The sequence below is a fragment of the Fragaria vesca genome, linkage group LG1 (genome assembly GCF_000184155.1).
Source record: "Fragaria vesca subsp. vesca linkage group LG1, FraVesHawaii_1.0, whole genome shotgun sequence".
NCBI classification, from domain to species: domain Eukaryota; kingdom Viridiplantae; phylum Streptophyta; class Magnoliopsida; order Rosales; family Rosaceae; genus Fragaria; species Fragaria vesca.
In genome coordinates this window covers 16011373-16033190 of record NC_020491.1, presented here as the reverse complement: position 1 = coordinate 16033190, position 21818 = coordinate 16011373, and the positions used below count along the sequence as shown (strand labels likewise).

General features: G+C 38.3%; 5 protein-coding genes across 5 annotated transcripts; 3 read left to right on the top strand and 2 right to left on the bottom strand.

Annotated features, from left to right (window-relative positions):
* Window positions 1-476: 476 nt before the first annotated feature.
* On the top strand, window positions 477-2041 carry LOC101299811. Its single transcript, XM_004288325.1, has 3 exons — window positions 477-588; window positions 1036-1247; window positions 1357-2041. The coding sequence occupies exons 2-3, from the start codon at window positions 1038-1040 to the stop codon at window positions 1789-1791; spliced, it is 645 nt and encodes a 214-aa protein (XP_004288373.1). The 5' UTR covers window positions 477-588; window positions 1036-1037; the 3' UTR covers window positions 1792-2041.
* A 691-nt stretch (window positions 2042-2732) lies between these two features.
* On the bottom strand, window positions 2733-7999 carry LOC101294991 (DNA (cytosine-5)-methyltransferase DRM2-like). The gene is made up of 9 exons (XM_004289374.1): window positions 7892-7999; window positions 7650-7746; window positions 7457-7503; window positions 6359-6466; window positions 5732-5831; window positions 5133-5239; window positions 4849-5041; window positions 4409-4491; window positions 2733-4212 (listed from the first exon to the last, which is right to left on the bottom strand). Exons 1-9 carry the CDS (start codon window positions 7997-7999, stop codon window positions 2878-2880), a joined length of 2178 nt encoding a protein of 725 aa, XP_004289422.1. The 3' UTR covers window positions 2733-2877.
* Window positions 8000-9015: 1016 nt separating this feature from the next.
* On the top strand, window positions 9016-12202 carry LOC101292451 (BTB/POZ domain-containing protein At2g13690-like). Its single transcript, XM_004288299.1, has 2 exons — window positions 9016-9745; window positions 11122-12202. Exons 1-2 carry the CDS (start codon window positions 9116-9118, stop codon window positions 12055-12057), a joined length of 1566 nt encoding a protein of 521 aa, XP_004288347.1. The 5' UTR covers window positions 9016-9115; the 3' UTR covers window positions 12058-12202.
* Window positions 12203-14894: 2692 nt separating this feature from the next.
* Window positions 14895-17515, bottom strand: LOC101294706 (poly(A) polymerase-like). Its single transcript, XM_004289373.1, has 2 exons — window positions 17501-17515; window positions 14895-16874 (listed from the first exon to the last, which is right to left on the bottom strand). The coding sequence occupies exons 1-2, from the start codon at window positions 17513-17515 to the stop codon at window positions 14895-14897; spliced, it is 1995 nt and encodes a 664-aa protein (XP_004289421.1).
* Window positions 17516-17847: 332 nt separating this feature from the next.
* LOC101294409 (probable mitochondrial import inner membrane translocase subunit TIM21-like) lies at window positions 17848-18210 on the top strand. Its single transcript, XM_004289372.1, has one exon. It carries the CDS (start codon window positions 17848-17850, stop codon window positions 18208-18210), a length of 363 nt encoding a protein of 120 aa, XP_004289420.1.
* Window positions 18211-21818: the final 3608 nt, after the last annotated feature.

Here is a 21818-nt window from a genome sequence, read left to right as displayed (position 1 = left end):
AGACCTGAACCATAAACACTGGAGTCAAAATACAAATAGTTGTGATATTTTCGCAATGTTGAGCATTCACTGATTCGATACCTCAAATTTCTGTGTCGATTCATGTGATTAAATTCAGGAGAAAAGTTTGAGGAGCAGTCCTGAATTCCTCGAGCTCTTTTTAAAAGGCGTACACAAAAAAGAGAGAAGTTGAAATATAGAGCCAACACTTGCAAGCACAAGAACTGCAGCAGAAGTACTTTTTTTTTTTTTTTTTTTTTAACTATTTTATTAATAACTCACACACTCTACATATGTTTGTGAGATTTGAATCCTTGACCTCAAAATTGTCAGTTAAACACCTTAACCAATCAAGCCATGACTCACCGACCAGCAGAAGATTGAATTAGAGGAAAGAGTGGGTGCAAATTCTTAGTGTACCTTGGTACTAAAATAAATGGTCTTAGGTTGGACCTGTTTTTCCATTTGGCCTCCTTGGGTGGTCTTAGCTAAGACTTCTCTAACCTAGCCTCCTCTCATTCACTCTCTGATTCACTATCGCTTCTTCGGTCTCTCTCGCCGCTATCTTCTTCTCAACGTCATCAGCAGGTAAAGGTCATCTATTTCTTCCTTTCTCTCTTTGATTCTTGAATCATTATTTTCTCTATTCGATCCATATATAGACGATTGATCTTCTGAAGCAAAGAGATTGATCAGTTTTGTTTCATGTCTGGGTTCTCTTATTTTTTTTAACAAATCAAAGATATCTCTTTATTCTTAATAAGTTTGATTCAATATATCTCTTTATCCTTGATAAGTTTGATTCAATTTTGCTTCTGATTAAACCCAACGTGCACTACTTGTTCAGAACAATTATGCTTTTTTGTATTTTTTTTTTTTTTTCTGCCTGTGTCTTATATTTATAGATTGTATAAGAAACTATTCGTTCAGAATAAATAAGGAACCATATGCATATTGTATATAATATCAATCTGTTATATTTATAAATTTTTCATTCATGTGAATTGTTGATTGATTCTATTTTTTAACTTTTAGATATGGATGGAAGAAATCTGTTGTTGGAACTGTGGCATTTAGAGAATGTGTCTGCTTGTACAATCCTTGTGTTTCTGATGTTGAAATTGAGGCAAAGACGAGATCAACGAATGGCTTTAGATAATCGATCATTTGTTAGATGTGAGACTCGGTTGATTTATCTAGATAGTACAATAGGCAATAGCAATGATGCATGGGATATGTATGTTCAGGTAAATAAATTCATTAAGTTTCTAATACAAGTTGTCTTTGTTTAACCATACATGTTATTCTAATATTAGTTATCCAATTTAAGATCGTCTTGCTGTGAATTTTGGCAAGGACTGTGCCAATGGAAGAGGAGCTGAAGCCCCTACTGATTTGGCGGATGTGCAAAGCAATAATGATATCAATCTTGAGAATCTGGTTAATGAGAATAACGTAAGTCCTGGGTCACTTAACCAAGAATGTAGCCAATCTGAAGGTAGTAGGAAGAGGAAGAGAGTTGATGAGACTGATAAGATTGTTGTAGCTTTGGAGAAATTATTTGAAGAATCCGGAAAGAGGATGCAAATGGTAACTGAGGCCATATTGAAGGGTAATGAAGATCGCTCTGACATTGCCAAAGAATTGAAGAACATGGGTTTATCTGTTGATGATCAAATTGCTACATTAAGAATCATCCTAGAGAGACCACAAAACATCTCTATCTTCAAGTCATTGGATGATGAGGTTAAAGCAGTATTTGTTCAGAACTTGCTTATGGGCAATAGATAGGCAAGGATTGTTCTAAAAGCCACAAGTAGATTGATGACTAACACTGATTTTTTGATCATGAACCTTTAACATCAGTGAAATGTTTTAACTATTATTTTGATTGTGGTGGCTCTTATGTAAGAACTGATGAACACATGGGTATGTTTAGAGCAGCAAGTATTCATATCTTTTTGTTGCTTCCCTGCTGTTTTATAATGAACACATGAGTATTAAGCTTAAATGTGAGTTTTGCTTATGTTTTTTTCCTCTCTATATTGCATATTAGTGTTGATTCCCCAGTTTAAGAGAAGCCTACATGGTTTTTAACTTTACCTTTGGTGGCTGCAGAGAAATATGCCCTTTTTATTCCAAAATTCCCATTTAGTTGTTGCTATTGGATTCTGCATCTTTCTCTCAGGTTTCTTTTGGAGATTTTAATTGTTAGAGGGGCATATCCATATTTGAGGTACTTGTTTTTTATTTTATTTTTTATTTTTTTAGAATTTCATCAATGACCAAGATTATGAGACGGTAAAACACAATAGAATATATATGACAAGTAGTCTAATCCAATGCATCACCAAAGATGAGACATCTCTAATTTAAAATTTATTTTTCTAATCCCATGCAACACCAAACATGGCCTAGTATTAGTACAATGTAAGGCAGATCACACGAGTCCATGACAGTCTTAAGAATTAAGGTGTATTGCAATATTGGGTACCAAACGTGCACTTGTCAGCAGTTAACAGGCATTTGTTAATGGCAGCAAAGTTGGGATATCAAAGTTCAAAACAACAAAATTTGATAGCGGAGTATCAAATTAAAAACAACCCTATTGTTTCGAGTATTCTTTTATTTCTAAACCTTTGATGGGAGAAGCAAACTTTCTGCAGGATTTGAATCACATCATAACAACAGGACATCACTGATCACTTTTTCTGTTTGTTTGTGCGCTACATTTATCTAAACTAAAATGGTACGAGTGCATGACATTTCTTTTGCCAAGGCCAAAATCCAACTTCAAGAAAGAAATGTTGACATTATTCCTAGGAAAAACAAACAAACAATGTTCTACTGAAGCACTACAAGGAATGAAGAAATATGTCAGCTCTTTCTATCCATCATATTTTTTACACGTTGATAGACACGAACAAACTCATAAAACAACGAGAAGTCAAAACCTGGATCCGCACCACTTTGTGCAGGAACTTTGGAAACTGAAGAACTACATGGATTCTGACAAATAAGGAAATCAAAACTACCAAACCTTTTCATCAGACTTTCAAGTTTGCTGCTTGATAGCTTTTGGATGTCATCAATTTGCTCCAACTGCCCAATTTGGCCAGTAGTTTCCCACCACCTCCTAAGAATCTTTCTCTTTGTCGCACAAGTCTCTACAGATACAACACCTTTCAAATGAATGCCGAGCTTGTGTAAAGCTATCTCTGCCCCTCCTATTCCACTAAAAATTGAGAACATTGTTATTCCTGCTGGGTACAAATGCTTTAAAACAGAAAGATGATAGGCCAATGTGTCTGTCTGGAAGCTATACTTGAGGGAAATAAGTCTTTCAATCAAACCACTCTCACCAACTTTAGTGTGATTCAATGGATAGCCTAAGATTTGTTCCAAGTATTCAGGCTGTAAAGGACCCAACTTGTTTCGGCCAACCCATACAAGATTTAATAAGTTGCAATGATGAAGGATTTCTCTCTGTTTCTCAGGTGAGAGCATTCCACCACAATCAGAAACCATTCTTCCAAGCCTATCACACAACTGAGATATGCCACTGGTTTCAGAACTGATGCAGGTCAATTGCTTCCTTGTATCCCACGGAGGCCACAAATTCTTTGCATATGGTATTACATCCTGAATGGTCATAGGTGGCTCTTCAGGAATGCGAAACCTGTTCTCGGTTGGGAGATTGTGTACATACCCTTCCTTTCTATTCAAAGCTGAGAAGAACTGACTATTGACATATTCAGGTTGATGGTCGTACAAGAATTGAGAAACTTTAGACCAGGAATCATACGGTAGATTCAGAACATTTCCATATAAGAAATATGGGGCCTTACCGACCATTTTGTTCCCACTCTTAACTTTCAGATTTCCAACTTTGCAAATCTCAGGGTCTACTTTTTCTTCCATCCATGCAGAAGAGATTGAATGATCAACATACTCTCGTTTTGGCCTTTTCCCTTTACGATTTTCCCCAAAATCTATAGGCCTGGACACCCTGAACTGAGGAACAGAATTTGAATCATCGATGATCTCTTGCTTAGGGCGCTTCCCTAGATAATTTTCTGCTAAGTCACGATCCCTTGATCCAGAAGCTGTATCTGGATAAAAATCCTCATTTTCAACTTTAACTGAACCATATGATGCCGTTCCCAAAAATCTGGACACGTTGCGTGAATGATCTGAATGGGATGTGGAGCACTGCACCGAATGTATTGTTACAAAGGTTAGTAAACCAATATCAGTAATGAATGTGAAGACCACACATTATCTAGCATGTACTTGGAATAGCCTAAATATGCTGGAGATAGAACATCTCTACTTTAACAAGGACAGTCACAAGCTGGTCATGTATCGGAAGACCAAATTTACTAGTTGATTATAAGACTTTCATTACCTTAATTTTTTCTTCATAGCAATCATCATAAATTTTTCCTGTAACGATTGATTCTGCAAGATCTGTAAGTGGAGCTCCTGAACCTGAAACAGAAAATCATTGTCAAGAATCAGCAGTAAACTAATGTAACTGTGCCGCCAAAATAAAAATCGTAAGGCAGAACTAATTTAACTTCAGTAAAGGTCACGAGTGATTCAGTTAATTCCCCGTCCCAGTAGACTAAATGTTACTGTTAACAATTTAAGGAGATTTGTTTTGTGTGAATGAAACAAAATTGTAAATGTAATGTCAACAGAATTGAATGCTCATAAAGGTCATGATAAGTATTATATTTAAAATTAAACTGCCCCTCCAAACTGGCTTATGAGATATTGAGATAAAATGTTACATTCTATGTTCTTTTCTTCAGGTCCAGTAGAGCAACTATATCAAAGACTTACCAAACTTTTCAATTGCAACAGAAACTTGGTTCTCAGAGAAACCCATTTCAAGCAAACGAATTGACTTCTCCATGATTCCATATAAATTTTCATCGCTAGTATCCTGGGAATCAAAAGGTTCGATCACTGTACAATTATACAGTACACAGCAAAAGTGAAAAATTAAACTTTTCTTCTTTTCAATCACTCTTCTCTGGAATTGCACGCTGACTAACCGTAAATTGTTCAAAAGTAAACCACAAGAAATTATATTATCACTATTTAATGCAAAGACAAGTATAGACCTCCTTTTCTTCATCACCATGGACTGTATCTACATCATTTTCAAGTTTCACAGATATCTGAGAAGCAATGATAAAATCAACCAAGTCATTGATTGTAGCATCTTCACCTGATAGGCAACAAAATGGGTCAATCAACCTATATTGAAACATTATATATATTGTTGGAGGGAAGTAAAGTATAAAAGATCACCAAAAGAGTTAAAGCCAAGGTGGAATATTGGATACAAGTACTGATCATCTTTTTTTTCAAAGAATACTTATTAGAGGAAACTAAAGTATAAAAGATAACCAAGAGTTAAAATCCAAATGATCCTTTTTCAAAGGCTATCCACATTACTAGATAGGTTTACAAGCACAAATCTGATGTTAATTGTATCATGCACGTGTACAGAAGTTGTCTCAGTTGTATGATAAATTTGGAAAATACATGTCAACCACTCACATGCCCAAAAGAGTTAAAACCAAAGTGGAATATCAAGATATAAGTACTAATGATCCATCTCATAGAATATCCACACTATTAGAGGTTTGACAAACACAAATCTGACAACCAGAAAAGCATCTTGTTGTGAAATGAATATCCAGAAATTTCAACCTACCAAGTCTATTCAGTGCAAACTCAACTTCATCTCTAGAAAAATTCATCATAAGTAAGGATGCCTTTTTTTCATCTTCAAGTCCATCAGGTAAATCAGGCTCCTGCGAAAAGTTAAAGATTAAGCTTAACATCATGCAAGCAAACAAAACAAACAAAACATCATCAAAAGTATAACTATATAACAAATAGCTGGTCCTTGGTCTGTCATGAGCGATTGCGAAGAGAGAAATTTTTCAAAACATGGTTTAATTATGTTCTTGAATATTTATTTTAGCCTCCAGGAGCAAACTTTAACGGAACCCTTTTTTTTTGGTCATTTTAACTGAACCTCATATTCCAATTTCAGTACAGCACTATAGATAGCATCTTGAAGTCACCCAGATAAAACCCATTGATTTACAAAGTCTATATTTCAATGTTTTTTTAGGAACACAAAATTGCTTGGAAAGAAAATAGAGGATATACAAAACAGTGGATAATAACAGACAACAAAAATTTGACCAAAACAAAGACACTAGTGACTTGCAGTGATCAATCACAACGAAGTCCAGTGGCCACCAATTGGGTCTTCTGGGATACATGAAGGTAACATTCAAAAAGACAAGATTGTAAAGTTTACACAAAATACCTCTTTTGGTTGAATAATACTAGAGACCTCCGGGACACTGCTTGAATCTTTGTCGCCAAATAAGCTATCAAGGGAATCTGATAACCCAGAATCTGATTTCTGTGCATCCTATTCAGTCAGACACAGCTGGTTAAATATTAAGCATCCAATATCAAGCAATTCTCAAATGCTTGATTAGAAAACCAGCAGTCATAGTTTGTGCCAAAAATTGATGTTTAGAGACAATTAGTGCTGGGCCTTGTACAACATACTGTTATTTATTCTTCCTCTTCCCTAACAAACTTTTGACTATACCTAGATCTTCATTCCACATTTCTAATCAACTTAATAGTACACCCTAATTGTTATTTGCTCTCGCTTTTCCTTCTCTATCTGGTTTGTAAGACTTTATGAATGTGCGTTATACAGTGTTTGACGGTTTCATTGTTGGGTCTGTGAAGCTTTCTTTGTTCCCCAGTATGGATTTTCTGACTATGTTTCTGTATAGGTGATTTATGATCTTCAGTGTTCTTGTTAAAACATAATGTCCTTGTGTCATCCTTCTTTGTGGACAATATTTACCCAAAAAAAGATGAAGACTGCATTAAAAAGTCCGGATCCACATTTCCAGTAATATTGAAATGTTGGAGCCTAAGCAGACATAGTGCTTGTACCTCAGATAAAGCTGATATACTGAAAAATCAATCAATAGTTTGATCTTTCAAACAGTAAATAAATGAATAATTTACCCAAAGTTTGAAACACTAACTTGTCAAAAACCCTTTTATTTTGTAATCCAATATGGTGAGACTGATTTTCTGTGCATGAACTAATGAAATTTACAAATAGAAATGTTGAACACAAAAGAATCTACTACTTGAGCTTCAGCTATTGAATAATAGCAACCAGGTAAAGAGTGATTTACTCAATAAAGATATGGAATAACTTGAAGAAAAAAAAAAAATGTGCTGTGCAACACATACTTTACACATAACCAAGGGGAACAAGTCACATGAAAATTATGAAGAAACAAGTGAATGGCGCATCTTTAATCATACAATTTGACTAACATATGACAGGAAACTCAATACTTTCTAGAAACCACATGTGCTTACATACTTGATATGATAAAAGTGTCTCCAACAACAGTTCGGCATCCTCTTCACCTACATTTGGAATGCAACAACAAAGATTAGCAGATCATGCAAACATAAACGCATAAAATGTATAAAAATGCTGCATGTCTATGAGTCTGTAAATCCACACTGCCACTAACTATTCAACCCACAGCAGAAATTTGGCCATAACATACCCTTTTCTCCAATCACTTTGTCCACGAGAGACGGTGAAAATCCCATCCCAATCATATTTGCTCTCATATTGCTCCCTGATGAGCTTGCATCATTGTTCTATAAGAAATAAAACAAGAAAAAGAATCTCAACCATGCATAGCTTTCTTTTCTTTTCTTTCTCAATCAGTTCAAAAATCCTACACAGTCATTCTTGAAGTCTCATCCTATACATATCATAAAGAATTGGTGATAATATTAATACCCCAAAATGAGTTGGGAATGCATGGTCAGATGGCAAATCAAACTCCAAGATCTCTTCTTTGGGCGCAATTGCATGTTCATATCCACGGTCGTTTGAGTTGTTGGGCATATTGATGAACCTACACAAGACCCACAATGGTGAATTCAATTAGCTTCAATACATAAAAAGAAACATGAATGCAGTACGTACCTGTAAAGAATGTAATTCAAAACTGTGCCCACCCTTTTGTGAAAGGAGAGACCAATGGCGTTTGCCCCACCTGGGTTTCTGAGCCCAGCTCAGAGGCTGTGGAGTAGTCTTTGTCTGTGAACTTGAGGAAGAAGACGACCTGCGCTTCTAAATACCCTCTGAGCCAACGACGTCGTTTCGGTCACTCTATAAATGCGATTTCGTTGGTATGAATACTTTAACAAGCTAAGACTGCTGCTCCTAGTCTAATTCTTTCATTTTGAAAAAAAAGTAGCCACTCATGCAATCAGAGTTCTCAATGTTCCCCATTTATGACACAGTTTTTATTTCTCTCTTACATTCATTCATGGTGGAATGTTTGGTTACTAAATATTACAATTCATGGATGTATTAAATTTTTATTTATAGTATTTGAAATAATTATATTTTTATTTTTTAAATAAACTTAGAAACTGAAATTAACACACTCAAATTGACGTTGTTTCACTATATCACTATATATATATATGGGTCTGGTTTAAAAAAAAATCATATTTTACACTCTTTGTGAGCAATTAATTTTAAATTTTTTTAATGGTCTAGATTTGTTCTATGAGTACTAAAATATGATTCTCAATCAAAAATATATATTAGATTGAAATTGTAATTATTAAAAGAAAAAAATATATTGGGGAATCTATTCTAATCGAAGAACAAAACAGTACGCAGAGAAACAGATGCAAACTAAAACAACGAATACAGCCGCAAGATAAAGAATCAAAACGAAAAAGCATAAAGCATATCGAATACAACCAACAACTGCGCGGTAAACCTCAGATATTTTGTTATGTATGTAAAAAACAGAAAAGAAAAATAATAATTGACAGCAACCACCATACCGAACAAAACTCCAAAAAACGCCTGCACCATTCCCGAGAAAATAAAAACGAGTATCTGTCTGTATCTTGTGACACTCCAAAGCTACTAAACAAAGCCAAATGCCATTCCCTCTCTCTCTGAACCCGTGAAGTGCTGACCCGACCCGACCGACCCCTGATGGACGACATCTCCCGACGACGGAAGCTCACCTCTCGCCAACGACGATCATGGTGCTGCTCCTTCACCGTCCCGCCTTCCAGCCCCGACTCCCTCGCAAACCCTAAGCTCTCCTCCAAGCCCCTCCACAAGCTCGACGCCTCCGTCCCCAGCTCCCCCGGCAGCGCCAAATCCGGCCTCAGCTTAGTCGGCCGGATCGACCCCCGTCGGATCCTCTCCCCGGGTCGGGTCTCCCCTATCGACTCCAGCCCGATCCAGCTACTCGGCCCCGCCCCGTCGCCTCCGCCGCCCGCCGTCGCTAGATCCGAGAGCTTGCCCCGGGTCCGACCCGAGAGCAGCGGTGTGTTCGATGTGAGGTTGAATTTGAGAGGGAAGAGGGGTGGGGGTTTGGTTCTGGAGCTCAGCTCGGAAGTTCTGAGCTCGAATTCGGAGCTCTTCGCCGGGTTGATCAGTGAGTATAGGAAGAGTGGTGCCGGGTCTTCTTCGGGTTCGAAAATGTGTCGGATTGAGGTGCCGGAGGTGGAGAATTTGGGTGTGTTTCGAGAAGCCATTGAGCTCATGTTTGAGGAGGATGACATCACCAAGCGTCTGTTCAAGATTGGAGTCTTTAGAGTTATTGATGTGCTTGAGGTCAGTCCCTACTTGCCACTTTCCTTTTTTTATTTTGTTTTTGGTAATTTTGAGCTCGATAGTTTCTATGTATAGTTGTTTTCGGATTCATAGTTATCTCAGTTTAGAAAGTATGCTGTTTGTTCTAGTATTATTCTCTTTCGAGCTTTTAGTTGGAATCAAGGTTAGTGCTAGGACGATGGAAATGAAAGGGAAACGTGCAAGTTGGATGATTCTAACTTTGCATATCTTGATTGATGGGTGTACTGACAGCGGAGATGGTAGTGGGGGGTTCTTCTTTTCCTGAGTAACCTTGGCTTGAGATTATAGGTACCAAATTATGTTATGTGCTCATATCCCCAAGGGACTAAAAGTTAACTGAAGTGAGATATTCTGTGACTTCTAGTGTCTTGAAAACCATTAAGAAGGATAGTACTCTGTTTTTACCCCACCAAGTGTCGATTGTCAGTTGTTGTGGTCACGTAATATTGGGATATTTCTTTGATGATTAACAAAACGTTCCAAATTCCAGTCCATATAGCAAGACATGTTTCCATTAGCCTGCAGATCCCTTGAGGTTGTCTTCACTGATGGCCTTGTTAGGACATTTTTTTTTCTATGTTTTTCAGCCGAAATGAATATGGAATTGAATGAAGCAGGCTGGAAGCGTTGCCTTTGATTTTTTTGAGAGAAATTTTTTTTTGAGAGAATGTTGCCTTTGATTAAGATTCTATAATTTTCATTTGTTTGAATACGAAATAGAGGCTTTCTGCGCTGTGGGAACTTGAACCTTTTCTGCTCTTGCTTGGTTTTCATTTCATGCCTTACATATCAATGTCATTCACCTTAAAAAAAAAAAAAAAACTCCTTTTAGCATAGGTTGTCTGTACGTACCATTATTTTTGAAAACATCTTTCATGCTCAAGTGAACACAATTAAGACATGAAAACATGAGATTGAATTTTAGGCCACCAGCTTATTATTTCTTTGTTTAGGAAGTCTTGGTATATGGTTGAAGAGTGGTCAGTGGAATTTAAGTTCTCTGTCACTTGAAATAGCTATGTCGTTTTTACGTATCAAAACAATACTAGTTCATTGATATTTAAAAAATTTGTGTGTATTGGCAAAAAGTTCTGTCCAGCCACATAACGGTTAGGTGATCTCATGCAATGATGTTTGTTCATGAGTTACACATGCGTTTTTCATACGTTTTTGATGGCAAGAGTTTGAAAGCACTTGTATGTGAGCATGTTATGTATATGGTGGTATGAACAAATTAGAAAGTTGAGTGACATTGGAATTGGCCTAAGATTGGGGAGAACTATATGACATTTTCTATGGGTTATGTTATTTATATTAGTGCGCACTGTTGATAGACCCTTTTCTATTGTTGCTAGGTATCTGCTGGCATCATGTTCACTAAGGGTGTCTTGTCCTGTTTAAAATATCTTGAGGCTGTTCCTTGGACTGAGGAAGAAGAGGAGAAACTTAGGAACCTGTTTACAAGGTTTAAGTTTGATGAGGCAACAACTAGAGACATCTTGGCTAGACTTTACTTGCTTGACTCTGTGGATTCTCAACAAAACTTGTCCAGACAACTTGTTTCGTCTATCACCACTTGTACAGATGTAAATGCAAGGCATGAGCTGAAGTTGTTAGTCAGGGGTCTCCTGTGCAGAAGTTCAGTGTATGAGAAGGACCATCATGACCTAAACAAGGAAGATATCTATGGTGTATGTCGATCATGTCTGTCTTCACTAGTTAGTCTCTTTGAGGAAGCCACTGGCAACATTTCCCATCAGAAAACAGGGAAGGAGACAGGTAAGCCTATGATAGAACGTGTCTCAAGGCAGGTTGATAATATAAACTGGCTGCTAGACATCCTGCTTGATCGGCAAATGGCTGAAGATTTTGTGGATATATGGGCTGAGCAGGGAGAACTTCTTAAAATGCATGCCGATACTTCTCCTATGGTCAGGTATGAGCTGAGCCGAGTTTCCGCAATTTTGTTTGTTGCAATGGGCACCCGAAAACTGCAATGCCGGTCAGAGTCGAGATCAGGGCTTCTTCAGGCATGGTTTGGTCCAATGCTTTTGGATTTCGGTTGGCTGCAGAGATGTCGGAAGGGGCTAGACATAAAGAGTTTGGAGGAAGCTCTGGGCCAGACACTCCTTACGCTACCATTGAAGCAGCAGTATATGCTTTTTATGGAATGGTTTCGATATTTCTCAAAGCACAGCACTGACTGCCCTAACCTCAGCAAAGCCTTCCAGATATGGTGGCGTAGATCATTTCTAAGAGGCTCCGAAACATCTGCTATTGAATCCAGATGACTGGTAGAAAGTGTCAGTTTCCACTCTTGTATTGCAGTAGTGTAGGTGAAGAGATTCTGAAACATCTGGAAATGAATAATGTAGATTGACTCTCTAGATTTGTTGTATCAAGATGTTAGAGCATAGAATGGCATCTTAATATCGGATTTAGTTGTCTTCCATTATCTACTTTAAACCGTCAAAACTATTATGATCTGAGCGTCAACCATACTAGATAGGACGACTACGGTTACCAAATACATGTTAAACTTTCATGTTCAATGAGATTGGGACATCAAATATGTGAGAAGCACAACGAGGAATGAAATAAAAACCTGAGAGACCATGGGACAAATTGATTTTCTACACTTGCAAAATACTATTAGTCTCACAACTTTATATATATATATATATATATATATATATGTTCTCCCCAAACACCAACCAAAAGATGGGGCATTAGCCCAAAAAACATAAACACTAGGAATCTGAAACGAAAGGGTCAGTGATCATTATACTTAGAACTTTTGGTTCATGGAGGTGGTTCAATTCTGCCTTGTTCTTCTTCTCTTGATGGCATCAAACACAGGCAACTTTCTCACCTCGATTACAAAGCAAAGCTTCCCGGTTGCAATATTCCGAAACATCCACACAGTGACCCAATGTTGGTTTTCAACCAATTTATGATCCTTGCGGAAAGCTTTCCATCCTGCAGTTAACACATGAATCTTGGACACCCAAGTTCTGAACTTCATGGGGTACTCCTTGCCAGCCAAATCATAAGTCATCACGTCAATTCCTTCGTTTAGATCTTCATTCTCATTCAACAATGGCATTAGGCGCTTTTGCACGTACTCTTTGCTCATAGCTAGCCTCGACTGCCCATCCCTCACATCACTGGGTGTCAATTGCTTCTCAAACGGCTCACTGCAAATTCCGATAAATTGGTGTAGGCTTGGGACCGGTGGGAGATTAGGAGGGGTATAGTTTCCATAGAACAAACCTTCATGTGGTTTTGCTGCTTGTGCAACATACATGGCTTCGACTTGCACTGCTTTCCGCTTAAGACCTAGTTGTAGATTGACAGTGAATTCTTCTTTTTTTCGGATTTCCTGTGCACTTGGTTTGGCTTCGGCATTCGGGTATTTACTAGTTTGGCCAAGAGACTTGAGCTTAGTGTCCTCCAACTTCTGTATCTCCTCTTCAGAATCAATAATCTTATGCTTCATAAAACAAAGATTGAAAGCGGCCTTGATATCTTGTTCATCGGTAAGACTGATCATGACTGCCCTAGAGTTTTCTCCCAAACTCGTACTCGAACATATGGAGAGAAAGAATAATGTAGTATTAATGTAGAGGACAAAATCTGTTACATTTCAGATTCATGCCTTTTTTAATCATTTCTTTTTCCTTGGGCTCTAAGTAAACTCATGGTAGAAGTATTTTAATTGTAATAGAATAGGAAACTTGTGAATTAGGGTTGGACTATAACTCTATAAGCGTCCTAATACTCACATAGGTAGTAATAGTATAGGACAATCTTTTCTTTATTTTATCTTTTTAATTTAGAAAAAAAAAAAAGAATGAGAAAAGTTAAAATTACATTCTTACTAACGTGAAAATGGGTGAGAGAATTACTATCAACTATGTATGATATCAGTCCTAAAAGAAAAGAAAAAAAAAAAACTATGTATGATATCAGCCTTCTCTGCTTTATCTTGAATGTTCACCATTTCTTCATTCACACAAGCCATATCATCATAGCTATCAACTATGACATCATGATCAGTTTTATTCCAAGAAGCATGATCACCATACCATCATTCACACAAGCCAAAGCCCTCAACTCTCCATAAGTAGTTCTGAATTGGAACAGATTCATCAGCAAGAGTACTTCTGTGCTTCATCATCAGTTTCATGTCAATAGAACCATAGATCTCCAAGGTGTATATATAGTCCTCCAGAACAGGCAGAATATAAAACAAGAAGGGTCTCTATCCCACCACAAGCTATAAGTGCCTCTGCAAATGTCTCAGCTCGTTATAATCAGATGAAAAACCCCTGCAACCTGATTGGGTTGTGTGAACTCAACCCTGTGCCCCATCATCGGAAGATTCAGAACACAACCAAGGATATGTGCTGCTACTAGAAGAAGTTCAATAATGACCAATAAGACCATTCACCTCACCCACAGGCCGGCTTGCCTCATCAAGTGAAAGGCGAAAAGTATTTACTGAATAGTTTTCACGAAATGCTATTTCTACAACTGTCAAGAAACACCTCAATGGCATTAGCATGTCGCATTACTGATGATGACTTTGTAAAAACCTTGTCTGGAACAAGCTTCTTTTGTAGCCAGTAGCCCATAGTTGCTTAAGATTTCAGAACCAATGGCAATGTACTGAAAAGCTGCACCTGGAGTGCATTGTTCTTCTGCTGAGATTAACATAGTAATAAAATGGAACCAATTAACAAGCTCCTCACCACACCTACACCATTTTGTTTTTTAAATTTATGAGACTGTTCTTAGAAATTTGTGGTGCTTCGATCTTGATTACTCAAAGAATAAGGATAAAGAGTATGAAATTAACATATTCAATTGATCAAAGACACATCTTTGACTTGATAGACACATCTAGTAAACTGAAGCAAATTCACCTTCAGCTTGGTCAGAAGTTACCAACAGAAAGTAGGAAACTAAATACTCAAAAGCCAATAAAAATAATAAAATTCATCTTGATTTGTATTAACTTTCAATTGTTCATACATACACTGAAAAACATGAAAAAATAAAGGAGATTTCCTTTTTTTTTTTTTCTGCTCTACAAAACTACAAATATGATTTGAGTACTAATTGATCAACATGAAATGAAATTCACTCTTATGATTGGCTTCACCACAGGTTGAGGAGGGGTTTGATAGTGCAGCACTTCAAGTTCCTCCAAGTTGTCATTATATGAAGAAGCAGCGGAAGGCCTAGGTGCATTGTCATATTTTATTTCCCTCATTACGTGACCGCTGCTCATGTTCCCACCTGCAAATTCTTTGACTTGATGTCGATCATCTTCACGCTCATCCCTTTGTTTTGGCAAAGCTTGGTCTGCAACATTTGGCTCTGGTGCCAGTTTCTCTGCTTGATTAGAAGATGCATCGGCAACAAGAGTGTCGACTGGTGGGTTACACCTCATAGACTTGGGGTGCCTAGATGAGGGGTGAGTCACTACACCAGCATTATACTCCCTTTTTCTCTTCTGATCCCTACATGTTCCATCTAGAACAGTTGCTTTAGACTTACCTTCATCTATATCACTTGAAGTCTCTGGTTGAGGGGAACGTTTCCTTCTCTCCCTAGTTACATTAGGTGTACACGAAGGTCGGATCCCTCCAGGAAATACGAACTCAGGGATTTTCTTTACAAGGGACACGCCAATGTCCATTCCAGTCTTCCTTGATGTATAACCATTCTTCACAGCCCACTTAAACTCACCAGCACATCTAGTTAGATCAAAATGAAGCTTCTCACCTCTATTGGCTGGAAATTGTGGGTTAGGTTGTAATCCCATGAAGAATGAGCAGTTATGAAAAGTTAGGGATTTATCTGAAAAATCACCAGGGTATGGGCGACACTGCAACTTGCCGTGAGTTTCATTCTCAACTATTAGTGTTAGTTGACGAAGCCGCGACTCAACCCAGCCTTTCCATTTCCTAAAGTCATCAGCACAACCTGCACTTATGAATATCTGCAAGTACCATTTATGTGCGTCAAAGAAAGCATACGACTCGAAAAGGGTACCCCAATCAGCCTCCTTATCTGTTGCAATTTCCATGGCCTTACAAATGTCATATCCCCTCTGAAATTCCCCTGTCATGATACTCAAAGTATTGCACGACACATTGTAGCTAGAATTCATGGAAGGATAAGCGGGAGTAATTATAGGCATGACATGGTACCTGTCTCTTACATTTTTTCTTGGATCCCAAACCTGTTGTCCAAGCCCTTCTTTGATAGGGCAGAGTATTATAGGATTTGGCCAACGCCACTGAGTATAGACCATGAAGAACCGAGACACCTGTACACTAGGAGATGCATTTGGGTACAGTTGGCATATGAAAGCCACAAGCAATGCCCAGTTTATACCACCAAGAAACCCTGCAACATTCGAATAAACACCGCGACGCTTTGCCCATAATCTAATGCACCTTAATGTTGTGCGAAAATTCTGAATATTTGGGACTAACTTCAGAATTTGGTCTGTAACTCTGCAACCATTGAGGCTTCGAACAGTTTGTTCATCACCAGCACTGACATGTTGTAGGATCGAGTCATGTGACAAATCCAAGTCTTCAGGAATAACCGAAAGCGATAGTCTTGCATAAACAAGATCAATGGAAACCCCATTGAACTTGAACTTCATAACTGGAACATAAGCATCATGCACAGGATTCAACTCAGTAACTTCTGGCATTTCAGACAAGATCTTGTACAGCTCCCCAAAGAAACCCTCTTCTCTTGTTACGTATGCCGGTCCGACGCAGAGTGTATCTATATCTGCACCAGGGCTATGAACTCCTAACCTGTATGACCCAAAGGTGAAAATCTTGGCATTTGCTTCTTCTACAAATTCCTTACCCAAACCTTTGGCTTGGCAAACTGCTTTAACCCATTGCTTTACAATCTCGTCAAGTCTGCCCAGAACTTCCTCCCTCATCACAGACTCCTCCCTACACTCATAAATCCCTGCATCGTTGCGCAAATACCTTTCAAGTTCACGACTCTTCATTACATCAAACTCAGTTGGTCCAGACAATGAAATTGGACCCATTTTCACAGATTTTGACTAACACTGATAAATCCTATAAAAAGAGAAAACCAGGACACAACAACTGAATGAGATCAAACACAATTTTATACTATAAGGAGGAAAGACTACGATATGAATACATATAAGAAGGAACTAACAAGAAATAAAAATGCACCAAATTTTTTTACAATAACAATCTTTCAATAACACTATCTCTCTCTGGAGAATAACTTTTGGGAACTCATTCAACACTGATGATTGTGTTGCTGCCCTTTTATGTAGGCCACCAGTTATCCATTTCACTTGAGGATTGAGAAATGAGAAATCCTAATCCGTGAGGGAGAAGGACTTTGACACGTGCTAGTCCAACTTCATATTTTATCCTATTCCTAGAGGGAGAACACTTTCCCAGTCCAACTTACCCCATTCTAAATTTTAATCATATACAATGATGAATTAATTTTATTAGGTGATGATTCTTAGACATCGAGGACATCTTTTTTACTTGACAACCAAGATAATAAACATCAGAGATAAGAATATATAGGCAACCAATTGTAATAGGATACATCAACCTCTTATGGGGAGAACTTTAATACAATTGATTGCTATATAAACCCTAAACCTTCTACTCTTTCACCCTAAACCCTAAACCGAACCACCAGACTCTCAGCCATCTCCGAACAATCATGGGGTCATACAAGTGTGTTATGCAGCTAAGGAGGAAAAAGCAATCACATTAGGTTGGGGTTTTGCCAAAGATTTCAAGGGCATTCCAAACTCAGAAGACAAATTCTGATCAGCTACTGGGAATGGTGAAATCAGTTGTTGCAAGGCAGCTACTGCTCACTCAAGTCTTCTGACCAGGGGCATAGTCGGAGCCGATGCGATTTCGGTTCTATCCGGAAGGAAGTTTAATAGAGAATTAATCAATGCTACGTGGACTCCATTACAACTTAGGAGAAACTATGGAGCAAACAATGTCGTTGTTCCTCGCTTTAGTAGAACCATGTCTTCAGAAGCTAATTCAGAGAAACCGCCAAGAAATCCATCTGAGACTAAGAACGACATATCTACTGTTGAGGATCCCTTTCGTGCTATTACATACAATACCCCTCAGAAGCCAGTACTGACATTTGTTGCGGGGGCATCCTGTATTGTTATAGGCACTCTTACAGGCATTTTTATAGGGTTTGGAATTGCTAGCTTGTTAGCATACTACGTTTTCATGAATTGGCGTACATTTGAACAAAATGGGTACCTGCAGGACCAACAAAACTTTAATATGGCGCTTATTCAACGAATTCAAGATGATGCTAAGGTTAGAGAGAGGATTGGATCACCCTATTATAGGATATGGTCTCGGAAGTAGAATTCGTGCCCTTCGAGAATTCATTCCAAGCAAATTTTGGATCGATGGAGATGGTATCGAGCACGTAGAGGTGAATTTCTATGTTCGAGGGCCGCAAGGAGCTGGGAAAGTATACGCTGAGATGTTCAGAGACAAAGACGACGCAGACAAGAGTTGGAAATACAAATCTCTGGTTGTCCAGACAACATTTCCTTCCGATTCACTTCTTATCCTAGAGTCCAACTCCCTTGTCACTTATGTAATACTCTACTTGTTGAAAATTATAACATATTGAGGCAACATGCATTGATAAAAAGATCATATATATTGAAGCTGTTACCTTGTGTGCATTTTATATTCAACTCCTTGATTGTGGTTATATACATTTGTAGCTTAATATATGTATCAGTTAATCATTGTAATTTAGGTTTTGCTTACTCAAAAGAAAAAACTGAGATACATACATTTCTGACCCCCGCCCTCACCCCCCAACTGAGGTCCAAGGTTTCTCTATCAAATTATATGAAACAAAAATTAATCAGTCTTTCACTCGATACATGTCAACCACGTCTTTTCGCCATGACTATTGAATAAGAGTTTAGCGTTTCTCTTTTTAGGCATAACTTAAGAAGCATATATCTTCATCAACATCGATCAGGGAGAAAAGCTTAACTTCTGAAAGGGGTGGAATCATAAAAAATAAAAAAATGGAGATTTTATGCCAAAAGAATTACATACACGATGAAATTGGACTCAACATGCAGATATCACTCAATAAACGACACGGGATCAATTACACACGATACAATTGCATACATATTTTCAAGAACTTTGCTTGCACAGCTCTCGGATACAAGTATATGGAAAAGATCATCACTCTTTTGGTACATGCTTGGATGCCGCCCGACTGAAACCAGAGTCGAAACAACGCCACCTCTTGAAAATTAGAGCAATGCAGGCTTTGACTTGGACAATAAGAACTTCAATAGAAAACAGTAGATTTACAAGACCAATGCAAGGTAACCCTAAACTCCAAACTCAGTACCAAAGAAAATTAATATTGAAGAATTTGCAACCCAAGGCTCAAAGCAGAAAACCCTAACCTAATAGAAAACCCTAACGACGCTAACGTACGTAGTAGGAAAATCCATGATGCATGCCCTACATAATGGATTGCTATGTTTGCCTTGAGCAGAAATTAAAACCCTAACCCTAAGGTAGAATGGAGAAGAAGAGCATGGAGTGTACATACAATTCAAGGACCATCTGAACCGGGTGAGTCTCAACAAGCTGGACCGGAAGGAGGAACCCAAGTTGGAACTAGTCGCATATTACCGGGACGCAGGGTCTCCCATCTGGAACGTGTCCCTTCTTTGAGATTTCCGGTAAAAAGTACATGGTTGGTGGCGAAAGGACTCGTAAGAGAGAGGACGGTCCGAATGAGGGGGAATATTCTCTCTACTTCCCTCAATTCTCATGTCTTTGTTTTGGATCCCTCCACCGGAAACATCACTGCTGATCCTAGTTTTCCCAAACCCTACGCAGCAAAGACCAATCCCAGAGCCTTGGCTACCATTGACCAAAAGATTTACGTGCTCAGTACGTCTGCTTATTACTATCGGGATGATGTGCTTCCAAATCCGGCGTTCGAGTACTTCAATATTGTTGAAAATAGGTGGGAGGCTCTACCTGCGCCTCCTTTTTTATGACGAACATCCTTAAACAGATCGGCGTGGCATTACTATTCATTATCATTTTGTGTTTGGCCGAGATATTTTTGTGTTCAATTTGGCGGGACTCTTCTGTTTCAACGTGGATGAACCCAAAAACGGATGGGAAATGGCTGTGGGTTCAAAATGGCGCCCTGATTTCGGACCCTTGCGCGGTGGTTGTGACCCTGATTCAGACTATGAAGAAGATTTTAACGACGACTACGACTCTGACGGTGAGTCGGGGGCACCTTTCGCACCAGTATCTCCCTACCACTCTATTTGCTTTGTAGAACCAGCTGGACAAGGTGGCCTAGCTCGCAGTTAGCTACACCACTAAAGGTAAAGGGTTGGCTGGTTATGTGAATTATGTCCTTGATCAACATGGCAACGTCATGTTCCAACGGCAGCTCCATCATCATAACGCTCGTCTTCCTTCTCCGAATCTGAGAAGCTTTGGGGGAAAGTTGTTTATGTGGGTGGTGACAAGTGCCTCATTTTGTCAGGACGAATTGACAAACGGTCATGCTCGTTGGCTGTGGCAACCTTTGAGATGATCTTTAGTATGCTGTTTTTTGATCTTCTATTCGACCAGGTTGAGCTATCTTATCATCAGTATGATGACATTGATTCAATAAACGCTAATCTTCATGCTAGAGAGAAGAACTACAGGTCTCCAATGCTTTATGATTACCGAAATTTGCAGGATGCTCTCTCTCTCTCTCTCTCTGTAGTTTTATGAAAGTATCTATCTATCTATGATGGAAGAGTGACACTCAATGCAGTTTCTCTCTGTAGTTTGTTCTGCTTGTTAAATAGATTCATAAGTGTTATTTTGTTCTGTCAACAATACTTTCATATATGTTTCAAATATTAATCAAACAAAAAATAATGTTTCAAATACATATATGCATGATGTTCCATCCAAGTAAAAGAACAAAGAAAAGCTGCATAAGCCTGATGTAAAATCTAATGCTTGCAGATTTTCAAATAGAAAACCGCTGCAAACACAATCCATTTATTGGTACTTGTTAGAGTGATATTAGCAGGAAAATACAATTGATATTTTACATATATAGGGCCTGGTTCTAGCTTGGATTAGTTTATGTTGCCTTCATCCTTCTCTCTTTGGTACATTGCACAGCCTTAGTCTCAATATGATAGATATGTTAGTTCTCTTGCTTTTATCGATCCATATCGATTTTTGCTTGCATTTTGTGAGACTTTGTTCTGTGATGTAACTGTTTGTTAGTTTTCTGTGAGGTATGTTGAATCTAAGATTAAGATTGAGCCTGAGATTATACATAAACATAAGGCAGATAGCGTGGAAAATGGACACACAAACAAGCAAATATGACCAGTTTGCTTGAGAGATGGAAGGGCGGCAAGATAGTGCGGTTTGCTTTCAAGGCACACCATGAGTGGTGCATCTCATTGAGTTTGAGTGAAACAGTGGTTCCAAATTCAGGAAAATATGACAAGTTTCTAGGATCAAAGATCATTTCATAAGTAAGCAGATAAACACATACAGTACTGAGTACATTTATATATACATATGCTTTTATCTCAAGCAAGTGCATTAGATGAATTTAGTTATTAAAGAGAGCCATGGATGTAGCACGTTTAGAATGTTCAGCCTCATCTTCTTGCAGCCTCTCTGTTGTCAAAGGTACACTTGGTAGTTGGTACCATAGCAAACTAATACTTATACTAGTGAAAGGAATGGGAGGAGACTAGGGAGAGCTTAAGTGAAGAGGAAAGGTTGAAGTTAATTATTTGAGGTGTTCCCGTAAGATAATTACTCGGTCCTTCACCAAAAATGCCAATGCGGCAATGCTGCCCGTTGTTTGTATTATTTGAGGTGTTGCCCCATTGTTCCTGTTCAATGCTTACATCAAATGTGTGTTACCACTTTGCCAA